General features: G+C 39.1%; 3 protein-coding genes and 1 long non-coding RNA gene across 27 annotated transcripts in view; 2 read left to right on the top strand and 2 right to left on the bottom strand.

The window, feature by feature from the left end:
- The window catches only part of gpat2 (glycerol-3-phosphate acyltransferase 2, mitochondrial), a 143,429-nt gene extending 141,487 nt beyond the window's left edge, over nt 1–1,942 (top strand). For all 16 annotated transcript variants that reach the window (XM_044375743.1, XM_044375826.1, XM_044375739.1 and 13 more), the window contains one exon: nt 1,360–1,942. In XM_044375743.1, the coding sequence (XP_044231678.1) occupies nt 1,360–1,476 (117 nt within the window). In that variant the 3' untranslated portion in view covers nt 1,477–1,942. The remainder of the gene's footprint in view (nt 1–1,359) is intronic.
- Nucleotides 1,943–3,127: 1,185 nt separating this feature from the next.
- Nucleotides 3,128–12,961, bottom strand: fahd2a (fumarylacetoacetate hydrolase domain containing 2A). Of its 9 annotated transcripts, none has more exons than XM_044375934.1 (9): nt 11,142–11,230; nt 10,611–10,675; nt 8,621–8,886; nt 8,003–8,219; nt 6,920–6,979; nt 6,658–6,820; nt 4,363–4,471; nt 3,586–3,673; nt 3,128–3,339 (listed from the first exon to the last, which is right to left on the bottom strand). In XM_044375934.1, exons 3-9 carry the CDS (start codon nt 8,884–8,886, stop codon nt 3,277–3,279), a joined length of 966 nt encoding a protein of 321 aa, XP_044231869.1. In that variant the 5' UTR covers nt 10,611–10,675; nt 11,142–11,230; the 3' UTR covers nt 3,128–3,276. The 9 variants fall into 9 exon arrangements, with proteins under 9 accessions (XP_044231869.1, XP_044231837.1, XP_044231887.1 ...); XM_044375902.1 differs by having other exon boundaries at nt 8,621–8,913; XM_044375952.1 differs by lacking the exons at nt 10,611–10,675; nt 11,142–11,230 and adding an exon at nt 12,888–12,961.
- Nucleotides 11,136–19,074, top strand: zgc:152830 (uncharacterized protein LOC767682 homolog). The gene is made up of 16 exons (XM_044375876.1): nt 11,136–11,237; nt 12,923–12,964; nt 13,079–13,169; nt 13,705–13,853; nt 13,954–14,062; nt 14,430–14,557; nt 14,655–14,754; nt 14,986–15,061; nt 15,189–15,274; nt 15,992–16,096; nt 16,300–16,375; nt 16,485–16,603; nt 16,720–16,803; nt 16,899–16,956; nt 18,236–18,417; nt 18,512–19,074. Exons 1-16 carry the CDS (start codon nt 11,227–11,229, stop codon nt 18,647–18,649), a joined length of 1,554 nt encoding a protein of 517 aa, XP_044231811.1. The 5' UTR covers nt 11,136–11,226; the 3' UTR covers nt 18,650–19,074.
- Nucleotides 18,849–20,045, bottom strand: LOC122998901. Its single transcript, XR_006407537.1, has 2 exons — nt 19,918–20,045; nt 18,849–19,883 (listed from the first exon to the last, which is right to left on the bottom strand). It is a non-coding gene; the product is annotated as an uncharacterized LOC122998901 (long non-coding RNA).
- Nucleotides 20,046–20,865: the final 820 nt, after the last annotated feature.

Genomic DNA, 20,865 nt, shown 5'->3' on the forward strand with positions numbered 1-20,865 from the left:
ATGTTTGTGCACTGGAGGCTTCACACTGAATCACGATTGGCTCCAAACTAGTAGTGATGTCACAAAAACATGCTTGATACACACATTAAACTCACTTTTAAGGTGAGCACAGAGAAACTTACAGCAGATTAATGTGAAAACAGCCTTTTGGTGTCAAACTCTGCACATATATATCATTCTGCACAGTAAAGCTCAAACATCCAACTGAAGGAACAAGAAGAAAAGCCCATTTTTGAAAGGAGACTTTAAGTAAAGGATCTGAACGCTTCGTCCCCTGGTGGTTCGAACTGATTGTAAAGCAACATGTTTTTGAGGATTCCTCAGTGACAGACTTTAATTTCTTCCTATGACTTGTAAGGTGACCTGATATGGAAAAAAAAATCACTCTGGCACAATGAACCGAAGATTAAACAGAAACTTCGACGAGACCAGATAAAGGGTTCATATTTATTGTGACGGATTATCAGGCTGCAGCAATTTTCAAGTCTTTTTGTACAAGCTGTTTTTCTTACAGTGCGAGAAGAAAGGCAACAAATGTTTTGTCTTGCAGATAGGAATATTAGTCTCTTTTATCTCCATCTGTACTGACTCTGCAAACAACTGCAGGGAATAATGAATAGGAGAGGGGCAACCTAGCCGAATGCCACCTTTCTTTTTCTTTCTATCTTCAGAAAGAACAAGAAAGGGAGGGAGGAGGAGAGGGACGTTCACTCACAAGTTTAATGCAATCTTTTTAACCATAAATATATGAATCAGTGTTAAAGCACACATTCCCTACTCTCACAATCTACCACTCAGCCTTTCAGCTTAGTAAAGTAGACAGTCTCTGCACCCATCAGTCTCTTCTGTCAGTCTGTGGGTTGGGAATCGCTGCCTTTTAAAAATAGAGCATCATTGGCCTATATATCTGCAAAGATCTCACAAAGCAATAATTAACTTTCTTATCAAGGTTATCCGTCAGAAATGGTTGTTATCTTGCTTGTCTTCAGGACTTGACAAATAATTCTACCCCCTAATGTCAAGATGTCTTGGTTTTTACAGGCCAAATCAGAGGGGAAATTTATGCAGTTGTTAAATAAAAGAAAGGACAATACAGGCTGAAGTTTTTCATTTCACCTCAGTACTTCAGGCCTTGTTGTGTGAATAACTGGCTCAGTTTTATCTGTTTCTTTAGCTTTGTTTTTCTTTTCTGAAGTGTTTTGAAAGGTCTTGTTCTTTATCTCTTTTATTACTTCAGCGTATTTGGCCTTGTGCTAAAAGCGCACCACTAAAGATAAGAAAAGCGTGGCAATGTACAAATAAAAGTACTGAATAAAAAGCATTGTGGTCTTGACAGAGCCGTTTTTATGTTCACTTCAGGTCCTGTTGGAGGAGCAGCAGAAAGGAGGCGTCCTCCTCGGTGTCAGTCCTTTGTTCCAGTTGTCAGAAAACAGGAAGAAACTGCACCGCTTCATCTCACAGTACCTCTATAATTAAAGTGTTAAACTGAGCGTCGTGATTCAAGGCCTCAACGCTGCTTTTGTTATGTTACAGTCTGACCTCGTCCTCTGTTAGTGTCAGAGAAGCTCGCGTTCAGGTGCATGCTGAGCCAGGACGCTGGCGCCTTTAGGTTAATTGCATTTTGATTTTTCAGTGATGAGACATTGATTTTAAGTTTGTCTTTAGTAATAGCATTAGCATAAACCCGCAGGAGACGAGGATTATGAGGTCCCCGTAATCAGCTGTCAGGACTCACTGTAAGATGATGCTGTTCGGTGCAGCTCGTGTTTATGTTGTAATGAAGGCTGCTGAAGTTTAGCTCGTAACCAGCAACATATTTTAGTTCTGCTTTTTTTTGTAGTTTTTCACAAGTTGATTAGTTAAAAGTTGTCTGCTTGTTTCATCCTTATATTGATGCATACTTTGAGGAGCTTCATGAATAAAGACTTACAGTTTCTTCTTATAGGTATGATTTTTCTGAGCCACTCATCATTCTGGGTTATTCTCCTCCTAAATGTAGATGTTCCTCTGCTGAGTCAGACCTCAGGAGAGTCTACCTGTTCGACAAAGACCTTTTGACACTTGAGATGCAGACACAAATCGATGCCTCGCTGTGAACAGAAGCTTCTTCTGGCAAGCGTAATATTTTGGAGTTTACAGCCGCTTGTTTGTACAGTCAAGAGTCCGAGCAGCAGTTTTCCCCCTCAGTCCAGCATCAACCAGAGCTGATCAGCTCTCATCGACCGTGAAACTCTACTGCCACCCAGTGCCAAACTGTGTGTACTGTTAAATCCTTTAAAAAAAAAAAGCATTCACACAAAATTATTTCCCATCATGTAATTTTTGGAGGCAGCTGGTACTCAGGTGGTGGAGCAGGTTGGCTGTTAAATGTAGGATTAGTGGTTTGCTCTTCAGCTCCTCCTGTTTGTGTGTCTAATTATCATTCAGCAAGACACTAAACCCCAAATTACTCAGCATGTATGTGTTAAAGAAAAAAATGTAAGGTGCTCGGGATAAAAGCATCTGCCAAATGAATATAGAGGAACGCCTAATTTTGAATCTAATTGTTTTGCACATTGTCAAGCGACTCAAACATAATTAGCAGGTACAACACGTCACCTCATCACACTGCTGCACAATATAGACGGCTCCATTTCGTGCAGAGATTTCTCTAAAGCTCATCTCTTTCAATGAAAAAAATTTGAGTTCAGCAGAAAGGAAAATGAAGCGAGCAGATACATGAATCAAATCCCAGACTGAAGTAATTATGAAGAATTTCTCTCAGGCAATGAAAAGGACAAAATTTTGAAGACAGCATATTTTTTAATGTAATTAAATTCTCCCTTTTACTGGAGATGTGCTTTCGTTTTTTTATGAGAAAGGGGCTGTTTGAAAGTTAGCAGAGAGGTTTTGTATACATTTTATCATCCTGAATATTAAACATAATCAGAAACTTTCATAGTTTCTATATATTACTATATACTGTATCATGAGTGGGTGTCAGCTGACAGGGTTTGTTACTGCTGGTGAATAACTAAGGTCAAGTTGTTGACTCGTGTTATTTTACTGTTTCAAGTAGTACAAAATACCGCATTTTCCTTCCGCATAGTTACTGTGGAAAAATCGTCATGAAATACACTTTTTTTTCTTTTTACACACCATCACATGGTTTTCACACAATCAATCAGGAAACAGTAAATAATACTGTTTTTGAAAACAGTAATTCAGCAGTTTATTCAACAGCTGACTTTCCTTTATAGATTGTTTCAGATTGTTTCCAGTAGTTTGTCTCAGATTTCAGGCCACTTTGTTGATTATAGAGCCTAATTGGTCTATTTGGCACTCCACCAGGTCTCCTTTCTGGAAGAAAAAACAATTAAGCACCTTGTTAACACAAACCTTTACTCCTTTTAAATTGAACACTCACTGTACTACTATATATTAGTGACTCTACCATTGAATAAATACATGTTGTGCAGCCATTTAATTATTTTGGACAATGTGAAAGTAAAGCTGGGTTTTGAGGTGTGGCTACAGACATGAGGACTTGTGCAAGCTAGCTCTACTAGTTCTAGTTTTTTCATTATTATCACGTATGACAATCACCTTGAGAAAGACGGGTGGCTTCCTGAACACACCCACGCCTGGAGGGGTACCTGTCAGGAACACATCTCCTGGAGTTAATGTCACAAACCTGACAGAGGAGGAGAAAAAACACAGTGAGTGGAGGCCCAGAGTCAGTAGCAATTACTTTGAGGTGTAGGATCAAAAAATATTTTTTTATTATTATACTGTCTTTTGACTGTGGAAGGCTCGTAGTGTCTCTCATCCACATGCACGAGTAATGCAATTTAATCACATTTTTTATTCACTTGGTATTTATTCATAGGTAAGAGCATGCAAAAATAGAGAACTTCCCCAAATGATTCTAGTGTATATACTGATCCTGTGGAAGGTGCCACGAGCTGCCGTCATTACAGGGCAACACGGGCATTGTCACCAGTACGTCAGGCGGGGGAGGGGGAGGTTTTTCTGTCCAAGAATTTTAAATCAGATCAGAGAATGCTCCACTTGGTCAGGGCGCTTGCGGGCAAACAGGTGCCAACCGTGGTGGATAAGTGTCAGCTGAAGCATGTAATTTCAGCTTTGAGTCGATGATGAATGAGGACCATTTGCTAGCACCGTGATCCTATTGTTCATTTATTTCTGACACGATTTGATTTGCATAATTTCTGAAATGAAAACTCTACACTCTTGGCTCAAGTTACTGAGGTGCAGAAAATTGGAAAGTTTAAAGTATATATTATGTAAATCTGTACTTAAAACTCTGTGAGGCAAAGACACCATCATCATGAGCAGTAAGCGTGTAAAGAGTGGACGTACTTTGAGACCCAGGCGACCAGCGCCTCCGTCTTGAAGATCATCTGATCAGTGTTGCTGCTCTGGACTGTGTCTCCATTAACCAGGCAGCGAATGCCCAGGTTGTGAGGATCTGGACGTGAAATGATACAAAAAAGCAGCACAGTTAATATTCGTTATTGACATTTTAGACTTTCTGTATTACACAGTGACTCTTCAATGAAGTGTACAGACATAGTTACATATAAAAAAAACAACCTAAAAGAAACTGAGATAAATTAAAGGACAGTGACACTTGTCGTCCAGTAATGAGCAACTACAATTCAATAAAGACAATAATGAGTAAATAAATGAATGAACATACAAACAAGCACTCAATAGCTGCTTTAAAATAGCCAATAAATACTTTTAACAAACTAAGAAAGAGCGGTTAACTCTTTAAATTGCATTTAACAGTGCTTGGATTAATCATATAGTATTGTTTAACTAATCTGTTAAAGGACAAACTTGATATAATGATAATATCATTTACATAATGAGACACGTCACCATGTTCTTCTGTCAAACATAGATGGTGTTGGAACAAATTCACGTATACATCTCTTCTTTGAAAATGGCAAATTATAACTACTACACCTAAACTAAGACAGATTAATACACAGGACTAAGCAAAGGAAGACTTTTTTAAAAGAAAATCAGTCTTAAAACCTGCATTAACTGATTTTTGTGGCCGTTTGGGAGCAGTGGAAACAAGTTCTGTCAAATCATCAACTTTTAAGTTGATGTGTTGAACTTATCACTTTTTACTCTTCCAGCAGTTACGGAGCAACATTATTATTCACTTGGAGTCTTGTTTCTGTCCACCTGATGAATGTAAGTCAATATTCACTCTCTTATCTCTGTTCTTTTATCTTGTTCTCTGTTCTTCTCCACCAACTCCTGAGGGAAATGGCTGACTCTTTAGCTGCTAAAGTCTCCACTATGTTCACAAACTAGTCATTATCTGTGTCTGGAGTTCAGCAGGTAGTTGCACAGTTGGGTTTAAGGAGATTTTTCTCTTAAAACAGTTGCCTGCTGTGGCTCAACACGACACTATGAGAGAGGTGAGAGTGAACCAAAACAGTAAAGTTGAAGCCGGACAGATAAACAATGAGCTGAAACTCGTTATAAAGCTCTGTTGGTTCATCACTACGAGCAACTGTGGTGTATTTTCATTAAAAGTCATTGGTGTGCTTAAAGACAATATTAAGCTATGCAGATTGATTTTATTAGTTTATAAGCAATAAGGGCTAGTGTGATACAATTTGTATTGGTGTAGTTATAATCTCATGAACCATATTTAATCACACTGTATGTATAGAGGCATGGTAGAAGAATCATAATCATACACTGGAGAAATTTGAGTGTGTTTGTATTACATGTCACTTTGCTTTGGTCTGCTAAAGTCTTCACCTTTCAAAAATACTCTCTGGAGGAGATCAAGAAATAAGGGTGTAAAATGACTAGAATAACTTATAAAAAAATAAAAGGCCAGAAGACAACTTGGCAATAATGGTGTAAAATGATTCCCAATACTTATATAAAAATTGGATATAATCAGGTAGAATTGAATATGCCAGTACATACACCTCAAAACCTGTTTTGAAGAGTTTTGACCAACAACGAGTGACAGAGATAAAAGTAACATAATAATTGGTCAAAAATTAGGGAGGGTGGATGATAAGGTGTGACCTAAGCCGACCCAAGGGCATAAAAACAATGCCCCAAAGAAAACCCTTAGGAGCGATTTGGTTCTTTGTAAAAGTGCTACTTGCTCTCCTTTTTCTGCCGGCAATAAAAGAACACTTTGCTGCTTGGACCTCTGACTCCCTCTTTATTTACAAGAGAGAGTTTTTTGCTCTGGTACCTTTTTCTGCAACAATTTGATACAAAACAACAGTACACATTGTCATGTGATACATTGTTATTATAAAATATACTGATTGCAGCCTTTTAATAGTATGTAGTTATTACACTGAGGGTTGTCATAAATTGAAGATACATATCCTTTGAATATGAGGTTAACCTGAAATTTAATGTAAACTGGATTGATAAATATGATAACCCACATTCATCAAGAATGTTTTTACCTCAGAAATCCATTCTGACTGATATTTATCATATCGTTAAGGCCGCGCTGCTGCTCCCGTCAGCCAAAGAGCCTGCACTTTTCACAGAATAGCTGTTTAAGTGATGCTGCTGAATTACAAAATCACACAATTGTGTAATTTCCGCTTCCTGTGTCGCTCTCCTTGCTGTGGTTTTCTCATTCACTCTCACCTCGCACAGCATCTGTGGTTACTAAGGCGGGGCCGAGAGGACAGAAGCTGTCAAACGTTTTTCCCAGCAGCCACTGCTTCCCGTTGCGCTTCATCTGCCAGTCACGCGCGCTGACGTCGTTGGCCACGGTGAACCCTGCCACGTAGGAGAGAGCGTCCTCCTCCTGAACAACAAGTGGAGTGGAAATGAAAGTCAGGATAGATGCTTCACTAGAGCATCAAAGTGTTATTATAGAGATTGCAGGTGCTGTTGTGAGGTTCACCTTGATGTGTTTTCCTCTTCGTCCAATAACAAATGCCAGCTCCACCTCCCAGTCCACCTCCTTCAAACAAACGAGAGACAGAGATGAAGCAGATGCAGCGTTAAAAATCACACAGTGTGCAGTATGGAACTGAGACGCAGCTCTAATTGTTTGAGGGTTTTAGGTATGAAGTGTGTTCACGATGGACAAGTGACAAAATTAATTATACTGAAAACAGTCAGTAAGCAGACTTAAAGAAAACCCCTTGATATCTGAGTGTGCTGTGGAATCACACTCTTGTCCCATAATGCAACACACAAAGGAAGTGGAGGCGTTAATCACAGGTGTAAAAAATTAAAAATACATTATTAATGGTGGTGAAACAGCTCCAGAAAGTTCTTGGAAAACAAATGTCTGTGAAATTCAATCGACGATCACATTCCAACAGCACATGTATTATTTACTGTTAGTATACAAGTAAAGTATGTTGATTTATTGTATACTTGCTGCAAATATAGCATACCATAAACATTAGTTGTACATACAGTATATAATTAGTATGTAGTAGGGCATTGGGACACAGCATGATAAGCAGCAAGATAAGATATCACAAAGCATTTCCGACATCTGCAGCACCTGAATCGTGTCTTGTTGCACTATTTCTATATTATACCTGGAAAAAAAAAAGTACACAAAAAATCCGCCAGTGGATGTGAAGTGATTTGATGCAAATTCACTTATTTGTGGAAATTACTTGAATTATGTTGTCATTCAAAGACATTTGAAGTCCTCTAGGCAGGCACTCATCTCCTCCTGTGGATACTGTTTTCATTCATGTAACAAGTTTTTAAGGTGTTTTCTTTTTAGGATCCTGACTCTCACCTGTGATTACAGAAAAGTTTAGAGTTTAAAAGAGGATACTGAAAAATACAATAGACCTGTCACAATCATGAAAATACAACTTTTACTTTGTTTGTATATTTTTGGCTTAAATTCAATAAATCTAAAGTATTTAAAAGACAGGTGAGACTACAGATGTAGTTTCAGGTTTTTGACACTCAAATCTAGACTAACTGACATTTTTCTCGGGGTTGAGTCTCTCACCTGGCTCTCTGAGGGCAGAACAATGTCATCGTACGGTCCCGTGATGGCGCTGGGGAACTTGCTGAAGATGATCGGTTCTTTGGGGATCGGGGCGTTCTGCTCCAGGCAGTGGTCGCGGTAGTTCATACCCACACACACCACCTTCTCCGGGGCCAACACGGGAGACAGCAGCCTGATGTCTGAACGCTCCACCACACACTGACCGGACGACAGCGCTCTGAGGAAGAAGAGGAAGGAGGAATGATGATGATGACTTGGAAAGAAGTTGATGTTATAGGAGGCACTAGAAGATGGTGATAATGTTCTGTAGGATGAAATTGATGTTTTATAAAAAGATTATGGTTCTGATTTCCATTTAGAAAGAAAATCATCACTAGAAAGAAGTTTAGTGAGTAAGTGATGTTGATGTTGGAATTAGATCAATTTAAAAGACTTTTGGAAGAAGTTGCTACTATCAAAATAATTTATGAAGAAGATGAGAAAGGAAAAAAACTGAGGAAGATGACTGATAAGTATCATATAAGAAGAAGATGATTCTGGTTTTGAAACTAATGAGTCAAACAAATGAGGCAAAGAAATGGTTAAAGTGATAACAGTGACTCAAACTGTGTCTGATACCTCTGTGCACACTCCAGACCTTTGTCTCCCAGCTCCAGCAGCTCCCTCATAGTCGAGGGCATGGAGGGGTCAAACGCCTTCAGATCCACCACGCCGAGCCCCTCGCCTTGCTCCACTCCCACTCTGATGCCTCCTCCGTCACCATGGCGATTAAACTGCACCAGGCGCATCGCTGCTCCGCACACGCCTCGCCTCTGAGGGTTTGCTGCTGTTCTGTGAGAGAAGAAACTCCTGAGGACGCACAAGGAGTGAAGAGGATGTCTCATCTGTTGAGAACAAAAGAAGTGAAAGCGCTGTGAGGAGGAGAGAGAGGAAACAGATGACAGACGAGCAGAGAGAGAATTAGACAAACTGCAAATGAGATTTAGATGATTATTTTTTTAAATACATGTTCATGTTAACCAGAGAAAGTGACAATCTTCATTTTACTTGTTTTGAACTAACAGTTCAAAACCCAAAGATATTCATGCATTTACAATAATATACAACTGAAAAAAGTAGATTCAAGATGATGGCACCAGAGAACAAGTAATAATATTCTGTTAATTGATTAACTGACTAATTATTTCAACACTAGCCCTGCTGTGAAATTACACAACCTTTCCGTGTCTTTGTGTGCCACACTGGACTTCCTCTTGACAAACGTAGCTGACAAATTTGCATCTAATGCAATAAACTTGTTAATGACTATTCTAGGATGTTAAAGGACAGGTTCAAAACTTTTCAAATCGGTCTTAAAACAACACTTAGGTGCCCATATGAGCACTGAAATATGTGTTCCTTGCTGTAATCATTCCTCCGGTTCATACTGGCTATTAAAAGATCCCCTTCAAATGTGCTTTCAATGTTAGTGATGGAGGCCACAATCCACGCATTGATTGCTCTCCATAAAGTTCACATTAGGTTCAAAGTCTTGATCCAAAGTCTTAATACTGGCTATTAAAAGATGCCCTTCAAATGCACTTTAAATGTAAGAGATGGTGGCCAAGATCCACAGTGTGTTCACACAGTCATTTTGTGCAAAAATGTATTTAAAAGTTTATTTGAAGCTTATATGAGGCTTCAGCAGTCATATCAAGTGGATATCTGCACATTTACAGACTTTTAAGCATCAAATTCCCTCTTTGTGTTTCCCTGTTACTAAAGACTGTAATGTTGAAAGATACCTACTTGATTTGACTCATTTGGACGGCTGAAGCTTCATATTAGTTTCAGATAAACTTTTAAATCCATTTTTGCACAGAAGGACTGTGGATTTTGTCCCCCATCAGTTACATTGTAAGTGCATTATGAAGGGATCTTTTAATAGTCAGTATGAACAGGAGGAATGATTACAGCAATATAACCCTGTTTTAATGTTCATTTGGGCACCTGACTATTATTTTAAGACAGACTTCAGGGGTTAAAATTCTCAGGCACCATGTCTGATTTCAGGCATAGAGCAGTTTTAAATTAATATAATAATTTCATAAATTGTACACATTCCCTCCTGGACAACTTTTCAGGCTCACAAATCTTTTCTTGCATTAATCCCAGCTGACTTGAAAAACTGTGAACTTGTCCTTCTGTACAAACTTGTTTGCCCTCAGGCGTAACAATTTGGAAATCTGTCAACTTTTCTGACTCAGTATTCAAACTCCAGAGAGCATGTGAGAACAATATGAGCAGTGTGTGAACAGGTATATTATTTGCTGCCAATATTGGCCAAGTGCAAATTGCTTCAGCTCGTCTGCTAACGAACAATTATCATTGCCTGTTGTCACATGATAATAGGGCTGTAAATCATACCCATGATAAGAACACAACAACCCTGCATGAATAGCCTCAGTAGTAACTTAGCCTACCTGAAGCTCGAGCTGTAGCTTTGCAAATATCACTTTTATCTTGGACAAAATGGCATTTCAAGAAGACTGGGACACTATAACATCCCACTGCATAACCAGGACAGTTACTTTTCTTGCCCTTTGTACTCCCTCTTGTTAATACTCACCTCTGATTCTGTACCGAAAACACCACTTCTAACTACTTCCGGTTAGCGTTTGTAGTCCATGAGATCTGTCGTGTTTAAAGCGAGACAAATTACTCAACCAACGCAAACTACAAAGTGTAGCCGTGATTCTTATTATATTCTACAAAACAACAAACACTACAATACTCATATAATCTCTTTAATGCTGTATTTTACGTTTTTAATCCGTTTTAGAAACTACAATTCCCAGCTGGAAGCTTCAAACGCGTCTTCCAGTGCCGTGGGAACCTAGCAACTTCACGTACATGAACGACCTAACAAGCCTAAAATATGAATTTTATCGATCAAACACACATTTGATGCACAATAGAGACTATGACATCAACAGAAGCTAAAGTCAATTCATTAATGTGTCAGTTTGAGTTTTTAATAAGCCAATAAGTCTTTAAATCAATGAAAAGTAGTGTTTCGCCATTTGGGTGTTCGTAATTACGGGTAACGAGAAGCCCGCGAAGGCAGCACGAGTTCAATTTAAGGAATCATGTGACCAACCGGAGAAGAGTGAAGGGAAGGACCCGCTGTCACCGGCTGTCAGCTGTCTCTTTCACCCTGAAGACACCGGAGAAGGAGGACTAAAATGTGCACCAGGTGAGATTAACGGCTGTTGTTTTTCTTAAATCTCATGCGCGTGCTTTTTGTTTGACGTCAACGGTTTTCTAACGTGCAGCTTTCAGGCGCTTTGTGCATTGAGTTAACACAAAGATACACAAAGAGAGGGTTGCTAGGATAATTTACAATCAGATTTCTTCCCCGCGGTTGTATCATATTATCTATTAGTCAACAGGTTTATTTTAGTTATTAATACATCTGTGCTATGGTGGTGCATTCACGGCCCAAAGTGGGAAAAAATATGCTCTTCTCATGTTTCAACAGAAGTTTCCTCATTTCTGGAGTCAGTCAGTCATTTTTGCTGAGGTTTCTCTTTCATTGTCATTGAACTTCCCTTTCCTCTTTCCCAAATGCAACATGATGCCAGAAATGTCTAACTAATCAGTGTAAAGCCTGACTACAGTTACACAACATTGTTATCCTTTGCAGACAGCGCTGATTGCTCTCCATAAAGTTCACATTAGGTTCAAAGTCTTGATCCAAAGTCTTAATACTGGCTATTAAAGGATGCCCTTCAAATGCACTTTAAATGTTAGAGATGGTGGCCAAGATCCACAGTGTGTCCAAACAGTCATTCTGTGCAAAAATGTTTTCATTTCAAAGTTGATCTCAAGTTTATCTGAGGCTTCAGCAGTCTGAGTTAGTCATATCAAGTGGATATCTGACACATTTACAGTCTTTTTAGCATCAAATTGCTAAAAAGACACATTGCTTTGCGTTTCCTCAGACAATGTTTCCCTGTTGAGCTGCGGTGGAATTATATGAACAAAAGACAAGACAGTACCAGAGTAACAAGGAGCATGGTGAATGGCAATTGTAAAATACCATATCGTAGATCTAAATTTGGACAATCAGCCTTCTCCATACAGGACTGTCAACTCTGGAACACATTACCAACTGAAGTCAAATTAATTTCAGATGTAAAATCTTTTAGTGCTGGCTAAAAGCAAACCAGAGCTGTACCCATTTTTAGGTTATTGTATTGTTAATTTTTTTTTTTTTTCAAACTGTACATCACAATCAATATAATTCAGTATGTATATTTTATTGTACTCTCATATCTGTAGTGCACTGTGGTTGCACTAACAGATATGATGAAAGCTGTATATTTTAATTACACTGTATATGTAAAGCCCAGCTAGGGACAAGAGTTGAAAATTAGCAATAGCTATAAACTCTGTGCAGTACATCAGTGTCATGCTCTGTATCGGAACTATGTTAAATTGCATTATCCCTATCAAATAAAATAAAAAGAAAGAAGAAAAGAGGGACTTTGGCACTAAAAAGACTGTAATGTTGAAAGTTATCTACTAGCTTCAGATGAACTATTAAAAACATGCTTGTACAGGAGGACTGTGGATTTTGTCCCCCATTACTTTCATTGTACAACTACATTATGAAGGGATCTTCTAATGGTCAGTATGTACAGGAGGAATGATTATGGCATTATGTTCATTTGGGCACCTGACTGTTGTTTTAAGACAGACTTGAAAAAGTGTGAACTAGTCCTTTTAAATAACTCAAAGGTCTTGCAGGTTTTTTACACTGTGACCCACTCTGTTATCATTAACCTGCATTATTGTCTGAGATATTTGCTTCACCCTATCAGTCAATATTGACTTTGCTTACCCGAGCAGTAAATAACTTTGTGTTTGTCTCTCCAGCGTTCAGCCCATTGAATGGACTGCCGACCTCAGGAACCAGAAGTGAGTATCGGGAGAAAAGCTCCACTTCCTATTCAGCTGCAAGTTTTTTTGATCTTTGCATCCTGACAGACAGCTGTGTCAGATGATGGTATTTGTCTTCTCTCTCTCTCTCAGCTTTGATGGCATCGTCCTGGTGGCTCACAGCCATGAGGAGCTGCCCTCCGAGCTTGACTGTCTGAAAGCTCCTCTGCAGGATTACAGCTCTGTAAGTCTCTGTTCCCCTACAAGGAGTACATTCAGACCCCATCAAGTCTTAACATTCAAACTTAACTTGATGGTGTTGAAAATCATGATATAACACCTGAAGTGGCATAATTTCTCTTTAATGCCTCTAGTCAGTGTTTAAGAAAGGGCATCATAAGACAATTAACAGGATAGAGAAACGTCAAAGAAACATTTATACTCACAAAATCGTGTTTGATTTTTTTCAAACATTCCTCTCATCTTGGCTTTTCTGTTATGGATCACTGGATAGGTTCACTTTCTCAGATCTATACAAATCATTCAAATAAAACTAGGACAGGGTCAGAACCAGTTCAATGTATAATGTCCATTGGGAGGTGATATAACATGATGCATCTTTGTAGTAGGATGTTACTGTAGGAGCCGTTTTTAGTTATATGTATATATTTATTTGTTTACACCTCCGACCACCAGGTGGAGCCTCCTTGTTTTCAGGTAATTGATGAGAGGTGTACTTAGGTGTGTACGCTTCATTTCTCTATCTGCTCTTCTTCTAGGTGGACAGCGGTCTGGGGGAGGAGGTGGTGGTCCTGAAGGTCCCTGGTCTCCCTGGTAACCGCCTGGTGTTTGCTTCCACCGGCCCAGTAAACCGTGACTATGATGATGTCAGAAACTTCAGTGATGCAGCCGTCAACGGCATCAAGCGGTCCGTTACTTGATTGTAGCTGTTTTTGTTTTTTTGTTTTCTTTTCTCATTTATGTCTACTGGTTTATGTTCGTGTTTCTCATCTTGACTGTCCTTTCAGGGCCTTGAAAGCAGGCATGCAGCGCCCCCTCCTGGTCTGCCCTCCACACAAGGACTATAACAACAGCACCTTGGTGGCTGCACTCGGAGCCCTTCATGCTCTCTACATGGTGAGAAAAAAACACTTTTGTGGGGAATAGCACTTGGCACAAAAATGCATCAAGGGTGATCTGACTAGAACTGAACAACAGTTTTTTAAAGGGGAATGTCATCGATTTTTGAGTTTACTAGTCATGAGAATTACTCAACAGCCTGTAAAAACATGTAAAATGACGTCTTTGGTTCTGGAGGGAGCTTGTTAAGTCAAAAATAATGATGATATTTATCTTGTCTTAATTACAATTCTTTTTTTTTTTTTTTTTTGTAATAAAAAGCCTGCGTTACATACTGGGTGTATGCAGTTTAAAAGACACTAGGCAGGAAGGGTTTTATATAGGGCTGCAATTAACTATTATTCTAATCGGTTTCCCCCAAAAGCCCCTGGAAGTGAGAGAGGGGAACGTAAAACCCACCAACTTCAAGGCGTGCGTCCTGGGACTCTGGGCGGCACAGGAGGCCCAGGGAAAGAGACTGGTGGAACTGGCTGATGCTCTGGAGAGTGGGAGGTGGGTCCGATATATCACCTCATTCCCTGCCGAGATTTCTCATGTCGTGTTGTTGTTCACTCACTCACCAGCAGTCCTCTGCCTCTGCCCTCCACAGACTGGCGTGCCGTGATATCGGTGGCTCGGACCCTGAGCGTATGGCTGCTCCTCGTGTGGCTGATTATGTCCAGGAACTCTTCAAAGACAGCCCTGTGAAGGTAATAGAAAGATGTTATCATATCATCTGACATTTTTCCTAGAGTCGTCTTGCATTTCTCCAAATAATCAGGCATATGCAGAAAGCAATTTCCTCATAAAGAATTACAAACACAGTCTACACCAATGTTGTGCTTGTTCAGGTTTTTAATGACAGTTACATGTTTTGATTTTGGATTGTAAAGCTGACTGACTGAGGCCTCAAACTGTCTGTGTTTCTTATTAACCTGTAGGTAGAGGTGTTGAGCGACGTGAGGATTCTGGAGAAGGAGTATCCCTGTCTGGCTGCAGTCAACCGCTGTGCCAACAGTATGACAACATCTTATTTAATTTAATTGTTATCACCAATTATTAACATGGTCCTGTGTCTTTCTTACACAGGACACAGAAGGCTATAAGTAGATTTTAAAAAGACACTTGTTTCCTCTTAATACAGGTATATCTCGTCACCAGGCCAGAGTCATCAAGCTGCAGTACTGTGGAGAAGGACCAGTCCAGAAGACGCTCATGCTGGTGGGCAAGGTGAGTGAGAACTTTCAGACCTCTTTACTCGGACTGCAAAAACCTTAAAGGAAAAGTTAATCCCGTAATGAATATCAAGGTATCGCTCAAAACAAAACAAGTTAGCAAAACAATATTCTAAAAGCTCCAAAAGGTCGATTTATTGTTCACCAAACTTCACCAGTAACCTCCAGTATGCAGCATAGATGATTAAACTGACAGTGATGTGGTCACACACAACCAGGTTATGGTGAGACAGAAAAAATAATATAATAATGAAATAATGAGCTAAATGTTGGACTTTTGGATCAGAATGTTGTTGTTTTTTATAGCATTTTAAAGTTGAAAGGGAAGCTTAGACTAGGATCAACAATTAACACAGATTTTATGCTTCTTTTTTTTTTTTTAAGCTGTAAAATTACAGCCAAAAGTTTCCAAAGACACCTGAATACCTGAATATCAAGGAGGAAGGAGGTGCTGTTAAATGATTCACAAAATCTACAGTGAATTATATAATGATTGTAATGCTGTAGCCTTCAAACAGTGTCGGATTGGATTACATATTCACCCAATTTAACATCTCACACATGATTTTTTTAAAATATATTTAACTTTGAAGCCATTTAGGGAGAGATGTAAGAGTAAAATTGAGGTTCATGTGGTTAAAACATTTGTAGAAACTGTATCTGTGTGTGACATCTTAATAAATGGAGGTTGGTCCTCATGTGGTGTTTCCAGGGCATCACCTACGATACTGGTGGAGCAGACATCAAGGCTGGTGGTTTTATGGCCGGGATGCACCGAGACAAGTGTGGAGCTGCTGCTGTCGCCGGTTTCTTCCAGGTGAGTGACGACCTGTGCACCTGAATGATAAATCCACAAGGAGATTAAGAAACTAATCTCTTGATTTGGGTTTGCTTGGAATCAACACGAACTGGACGTTGCTGAGTCATGTTGTTTATGTTCTTAGTACACCTTACTTAGCGATAGAAATGCTCACATGGAGACGTGTTTACAACATACTAAATCTCCCTCTTACGGTCTAGATCTTAGCCAAGCTGAGGCCAAAACATCTGAAGGTTTACGGCTCGATGGCCATGGTGAGGAACAGCGTGGGTGCAGGTCAGTGTCATCCACATTTTGTTTTGCATTATTCATGTTCCTGTTTCCAAGGAATCAATTCGTCAGTGTCGCCGCTCCCTCTCTCAGGTGTGTATATGTGTTTTCTCAGACTGCTACGTGGCCGATGAACTTGTGGTTTCTCGTGCGGGTCGCAGAGTGAGAGTGGGAAACACTGATGCCGAGGGACGCATGGTGATGGTCGACCTGCTGTGTGAGATGAAGGAAAAGGTCAGATCATCCTGTTTTAATGAATTCTTGATTCACTTGTACATTCTTACTTTTTTTTAATTTTTATTTTACACCTCTCTTCCTTCTCATTGTGACCTTTCCTCTGAACTCTGCAGGCAGTACGTGAGATTTCACCTCAGTTGTTTACCATTGCTACTCTGACGGGCCACGCCATCAGAGCCATGGGACCCAACTACTCTGTGAGTACTGCTGAAATATTTAAGACTCACTGAGACATGTTGGAAGTTTAAACATTAAAAATGCAACGAGCTCAGTTTTGAATCTCTTTCTGTAGATCATCATGGATAACGGACCAGCCCATCGCTCTGGAAATGCTGCTCAGTGGCAGAAAGGTGAGACTATAATATGGATAAATTTGGGGAAGTTCATTTTGGACCTTTTTTGGAATAGTAGCATTACAAAATAACTTTAATTCAAGGTCCACTTACTAGCTTTCAATCACATGTGACAGGCTTCATCAGTGAATGGAGTTATCTCAGTTGTCATCACTTCAGTCACATATAACAGGAGGTCCTATATGGGTCGCCTGAGCCATCTTAATGACAACTGAGCAAACTCCATTCACTGATGAAGGTCATGAAGTCCACTTGTAAGCTCTAGAAAAAACTGTTTGTTTTTTTTTTTAACAGAGTTATTAATTAAAAATGATTTGCTGATAATGAAAATAAATATTTCTTGCAGTCCTAATTCTTTACAGGCTTATTTGGAAACTGAACTAGTGATGTAAAGCTCAATACAGTATCTACCTTTTTAAGAGGTACTGATGGTTGGCTTCAAAAATCAAGTAACGAGCACAAACAAGGTTTCTTTACGTCACTTTTGAACACATGACACACTTGTTGAATTGCCACAGGCTTTGAAAGCAGAGCTGTGGTCAGTTTTTCTAATTTAATCATTGTCTGCTGTGAGACCACTTAAGTCTTATCACTGGCTACGTTTACATACACACTAATAATTAGATTATAATGCGAGTAAGGCAGAACCCATGTAAACACCATACTGAGATTATGTTAATGCGATTATGCTCCTAGTCAAGGAAGCATAATCATAGTAAGATATGTGGATTACTCTGATCATACTTGCATTATTAGGGGTCAGTCAGAGCATGAGTCGAATTATTGAAACTCTGATAACTGTGCGCATGTGCACCTGGTGATGTAGCGCTACATACATATGATGTAGTGTTGACAAACGTGATAATGGAAAGCAAAACAGAGAAGAATCAACATTTCTGTGATGTATTCATAGTTATACGTGATGATGTAAAGAATAAAAAGCCAGTCAGGTTAACCAGAGCTCTCATGTGTTCATTATTGACTTAAAAGTAATAAAGCATGAGAACAGGAAGTAAACAAAGCTACTCAACATCATAACTCTCTCTAGATAATCAAACTAACTATATAACGCATGTAAACGGGATTATTAAAGGGAGTTGTCACCTTTGCATGTAAACGGCATAAATGCAGTATTGGCTTTAATCACACTACTCTGCACATGTAAATGTAGCCTCTGTTTCATCGTGGATTTAATCCTTTCATACAAATACATCTTTTGAAATAAGCTTTTCCTCCGTCACTACCTAACACACATTCTTTGTCTTGTGTCGTGCAGCTGGAGAGGTTTTGGGTGATGTGTTCGAAGTGTCCAGTATCAGACGAGAGGACTACGATTTCCACAAGGGTAAATCTGAGTACGAGGATATTCTCCAGTCTAACAACCTGCCGTCCTCTGCTACTCCTCGAGGACATCAGGCCCCTGCAGCGTTCCTCATCATGGCCTCAGGGCTCCACAAGGTGCACGCAGAAGATTATTTATCTATATATGGTGGAAAAATATATGGTGGTAGAAGTGCAGTGATTGATCTGTATTGTTCATTTTCTGACACAGCATGGCGTGGATTCTGACGCACCTCTGCCGTACTCCCACGTCGACATCGCTGGGTCCAGTGGTCCTTTCCCTGGCGTGCCAACAGGAGCCCCCATCGTCGCCATGGCAACCAACTACATCCTGTCTGATAGTCTCTAAGCAGATACTTTCAGTATAAAAAAAAAAAAAAGACTACGGTCTCTAGACTCTGTCCCAACACAAATTGTTAAACCGTCCAAACACAAATGAGATACCTGCCGCCACACGTAAATCAAAATGTGCAATTTTTTTAATGCCTAACATTCCTTTAATACCTCAGATTGCTGTTTTGAAAGTTTTGCTCTCTTTTTCTAAGATCTTGTGACATTCGTCCTATCTACACCAAGTGTCAAATGACCCTGTTTTTAAGTGGCCTGAATCAATGTTAACACTCAGGGCTTAAATGGCAGAATAAAAATACCATCCTTTGTATGTGTTTGTATGTCTGTGTGATAAATTGGGGACATGGTTGTGTGATTTAATGATGCTGTGGGCCAGTCAAACCAAGCACTAATCATTGATCAATAAAACAAAATTTAAGCAGTTACTGTGTTCTTTTCATATTTTGTGTGTGGGTTTTTTATATCATTTACAGGAGTGCTGTTTTTAAATCTTTTGGATCGAAGGAAGAGACAAGCCAGAGGGGTTATTGATCCAGACGGGGAAAAAATGAAACCTGAATAAGCACTTTTGCCACATTTTACCAAACATTTACATTTTAGGATCTCTTTTTCCATGACAGTTAAGTGAGAAGATATAAGATTTGCATGAAATGTTGCAGGAAATTGTATGGTTCGTAAAAAGCATTTACTTAAGCAAAACTTTTAGGTACTTAAAATTAGCTTTACATGGACCAGTATTAGAATCCTGTTTATATGTTAATGTATCAATAATTTAATATAGGAGAACTTACACTTTTTGATACAGAAAATACTTATAAAATCATATCAAATACTGTCACTTGTGTAAAATTTTAAATGCGGGACTGCATCTTCTACCTGTGTGTGTGTGCGCGCGTGCACAGGGGTCAAACATTTTCTAACTGGCAGGTAGGCCGCATCAACTGAAACTCCCTGATAAACTTTTTTTCTAATGCATTTTGTGATACTATCGTGATCTAATGGTTGTATTTTGTTCTATGCTACACCAGTTACAGTCTGTGTAAATCCTGCCAATATTTAAGATCGCTAACAACAGTTTTTGATGAAATTACATTTGAAGAAATTGGGCTAATCTCAGCCAACGGTTGAGTTAACGTTTGGGCTAACGGTAGAGAGCTAACTTCGTTGTTAAGCTAGTTGAAGAAGCTTAACAACCCGCTGTATTTACGGTCCTTCTACGTCATGTTAATTGCCTCCGTTTTCTGCTTTCTGTCAGGGGAGCAAAACCATACTGATGACTTTTACTTCAGATTATTAGCTTTTTTGTGAGCGTATTTCTCGGTTTCATCGTTGAGGTTTTGACAGTCTATCGCGCGTCGTGGCGGGAGGCGAGGAGAGCCTTAACCACTGGACCACCAGGGCGCCCCAGCTTTGTATACACACATACATATATATATATATATATATTACCAGGTATGGAGATGTTTTCCTTTGTTTTTGAACCACTTTTGTAGCTGATGGCGTAATTCATTCCAGTCTAGCTATATAAACGGAGTCAAGCTGGTGTGGTTGCTATGGTAACACTATAGCGCTGCATGCTATGCAGTTATAAGGTAATCAATAATCTAATTAAAAGGTAATCAGATTTCAGTGCGAATCTATTGTGATTTTCTATGTTTATAATTGTTACAGTAATGAAATATGGGTGTTTTGGTTACTTTTCTGTACTATGTGTTTAATTACAATTGATTGTTTATTTATATGACAGTATCAATGTTGTAATGTCATGTTATTATTCATAGTCATGGTTACTAGGTTTTGTGATTTATGCTGCTATGTCTGTATACAGTATTTACATTACATACACACCCACACCCACACATAAAAAAGGCAATTACTCAAATACCACAGTTGAAAACAACACAACTTAAATATTTCTGCAGTCCGAAGATTTGTTCAGTAAATTGTTTTTAAACATTTTTTAAAAAGGTACTAAGCTGTTCCATAAATTCACACATTTGACTGATTGTACAATGATTGTTTACATTGGCCCTCATCGATTGTTTTTTTTTTTAATTTTTGCAAATTCCTGTCAAATCATACTTACCTCTCATTTTAAACAACTTTTGGATACTTTCAGGTAATAATTGATTTTTTTGTTCTATACATAACTCGAACCATTTTAAAGTCGACACAATCTTTAAATTTTAGAGCCTTTAGTAAACAGTGAGCTTG

This window comes from Thunnus albacares, chromosome 2, assembly GCF_914725855.1.
Source record: "Thunnus albacares chromosome 2, fThuAlb1.1, whole genome shotgun sequence".
In the NCBI taxonomy this organism is placed as follows: Eukaryota; Metazoa; Chordata; class Actinopteri; order Scombriformes; family Scombridae; genus Thunnus; species Thunnus albacares.